At 41.1% G+C, this 1,212-nt stretch overlaps 1 protein-coding gene across 2 annotated transcripts in view; it reads left to right on the top strand.

The window, feature by feature from the left end:
* The window catches only part of amot (angiomotin), an 84,856-nt gene that overhangs the window by 77,607 nt on the left and 6,037 nt on the right, over positions 1 to 1,212 (top strand). For both annotated transcript variants that reach the window (XM_032511900.1, XM_032511899.1), the window contains one exon: positions 956 to 1,084. In XM_032511900.1, the coding sequence (XP_032367791.1) occupies positions 956 to 1,084 (129 nt within the window). The remainder of the gene's footprint in view (positions 1 to 955; positions 1,085 to 1,212) is intronic.

The raw sequence follows: 1,212 nt of genomic DNA on the forward strand, positions 1-1,212 counted from the left end.
CCCTGCAGTCCCATGTCGAAGTGTCCTTGGGCACTGAACTCAGAGTTGTCCCGATGCTGCACCTTCGGAGTGTGAATGTGTGTGAGTGTTTATATGATGAACAGGTGGCACCTTGTACGGCAGCCTCGGTGTGAATGGCAAATGGTTCCTGTGCTATGTAAAAGAGCTTTGAGTAGTCGTTAAGACTAGAAAAGCGCTATATAGGAACAGTCCATTTGCGTTCTATACATTAATAAACATATTGAACATTACAACTCATATAAAGGACAAACTATTTACATTTCTTTCTTTTTGTATCAATCTTAGATGTAAGTATACATTAATTGCAAAAAGAGCCGGAAGAACTCTACTTCTAGGACTAGGACTACTTCTAGGACTGCTAGGCTGGATACAAAACCTTCTGTAAGGGCTAGGAAGACAAAGCTTTTAGCTCCAAAAGGCCTTATGTTTTTAGAAGTTATAACTTTATTAAGTTATGATTCAGAAGTTGCGTTTGGAGTCGTATATGACAAGCTCGTAAAAGGGCCCAAACTGGTCTACGTTGACTATTGCGCCCCCTAATGGCCAATCTTTACTCGGAGTGGCATGCCGAACAAGTTTCATGTAGATAGCACTTACTGTGGGAGAGAAATTGAAATTGCAAATTTCCCATTTATTTATCAATTATTGGCAAAAACAAATAGACATGCTCATATAGTAGCGTACCCTAATGGCAATCTTCAATTTATAATTTAGTGACTTGCGGACTTGCGTTGGAAAAAGTTAAACACAATTTAACTCTTACAGCATGTGACAAGCATGACCACAATTGTTTTAATAGATTGCGCCTCCTTGTCACTCCGGCTGTCAAACTGCCCGCGCCCCCTACCTGCCCTCTCATTGAAAATTAATCACCAGGCATGTCAATTGCTTTCCTTTGAAAAGACCGTAGTGAAGGCTCCGTCCTGTTTTGCAGGGATACATCTGCAGCAGTTATAAGCCATTCTCCCAACAGCAGCTATGACACGTCAGTGGAGGCTCGAATCCAGAAGGAAGAAGAGGAGATTCTTATGGCCAATCGGCGCTGTCTGGACATGGAAAGCAGGTAAAGCACTTTCCACATACATTCATCCTCCCTGAGACCTGGGCATATTAATAAATGTAGTATATACTGTGTGTGTGTGTGTGTGTGTGTGTGTGTGTGTATACACATATTATTTATATATATATATA

The sequence above is a fragment of the Etheostoma spectabile genome, unplaced genomic scaffold (genome assembly GCF_008692095.1).
Source record: "Etheostoma spectabile isolate EspeVRDwgs_2016 unplaced genomic scaffold, UIUC_Espe_1.0 scaffold512, whole genome shotgun sequence".
Classification (NCBI taxonomy): Eukaryota; Metazoa; Chordata; class Actinopteri; order Perciformes; family Percidae; genus Etheostoma; species Etheostoma spectabile.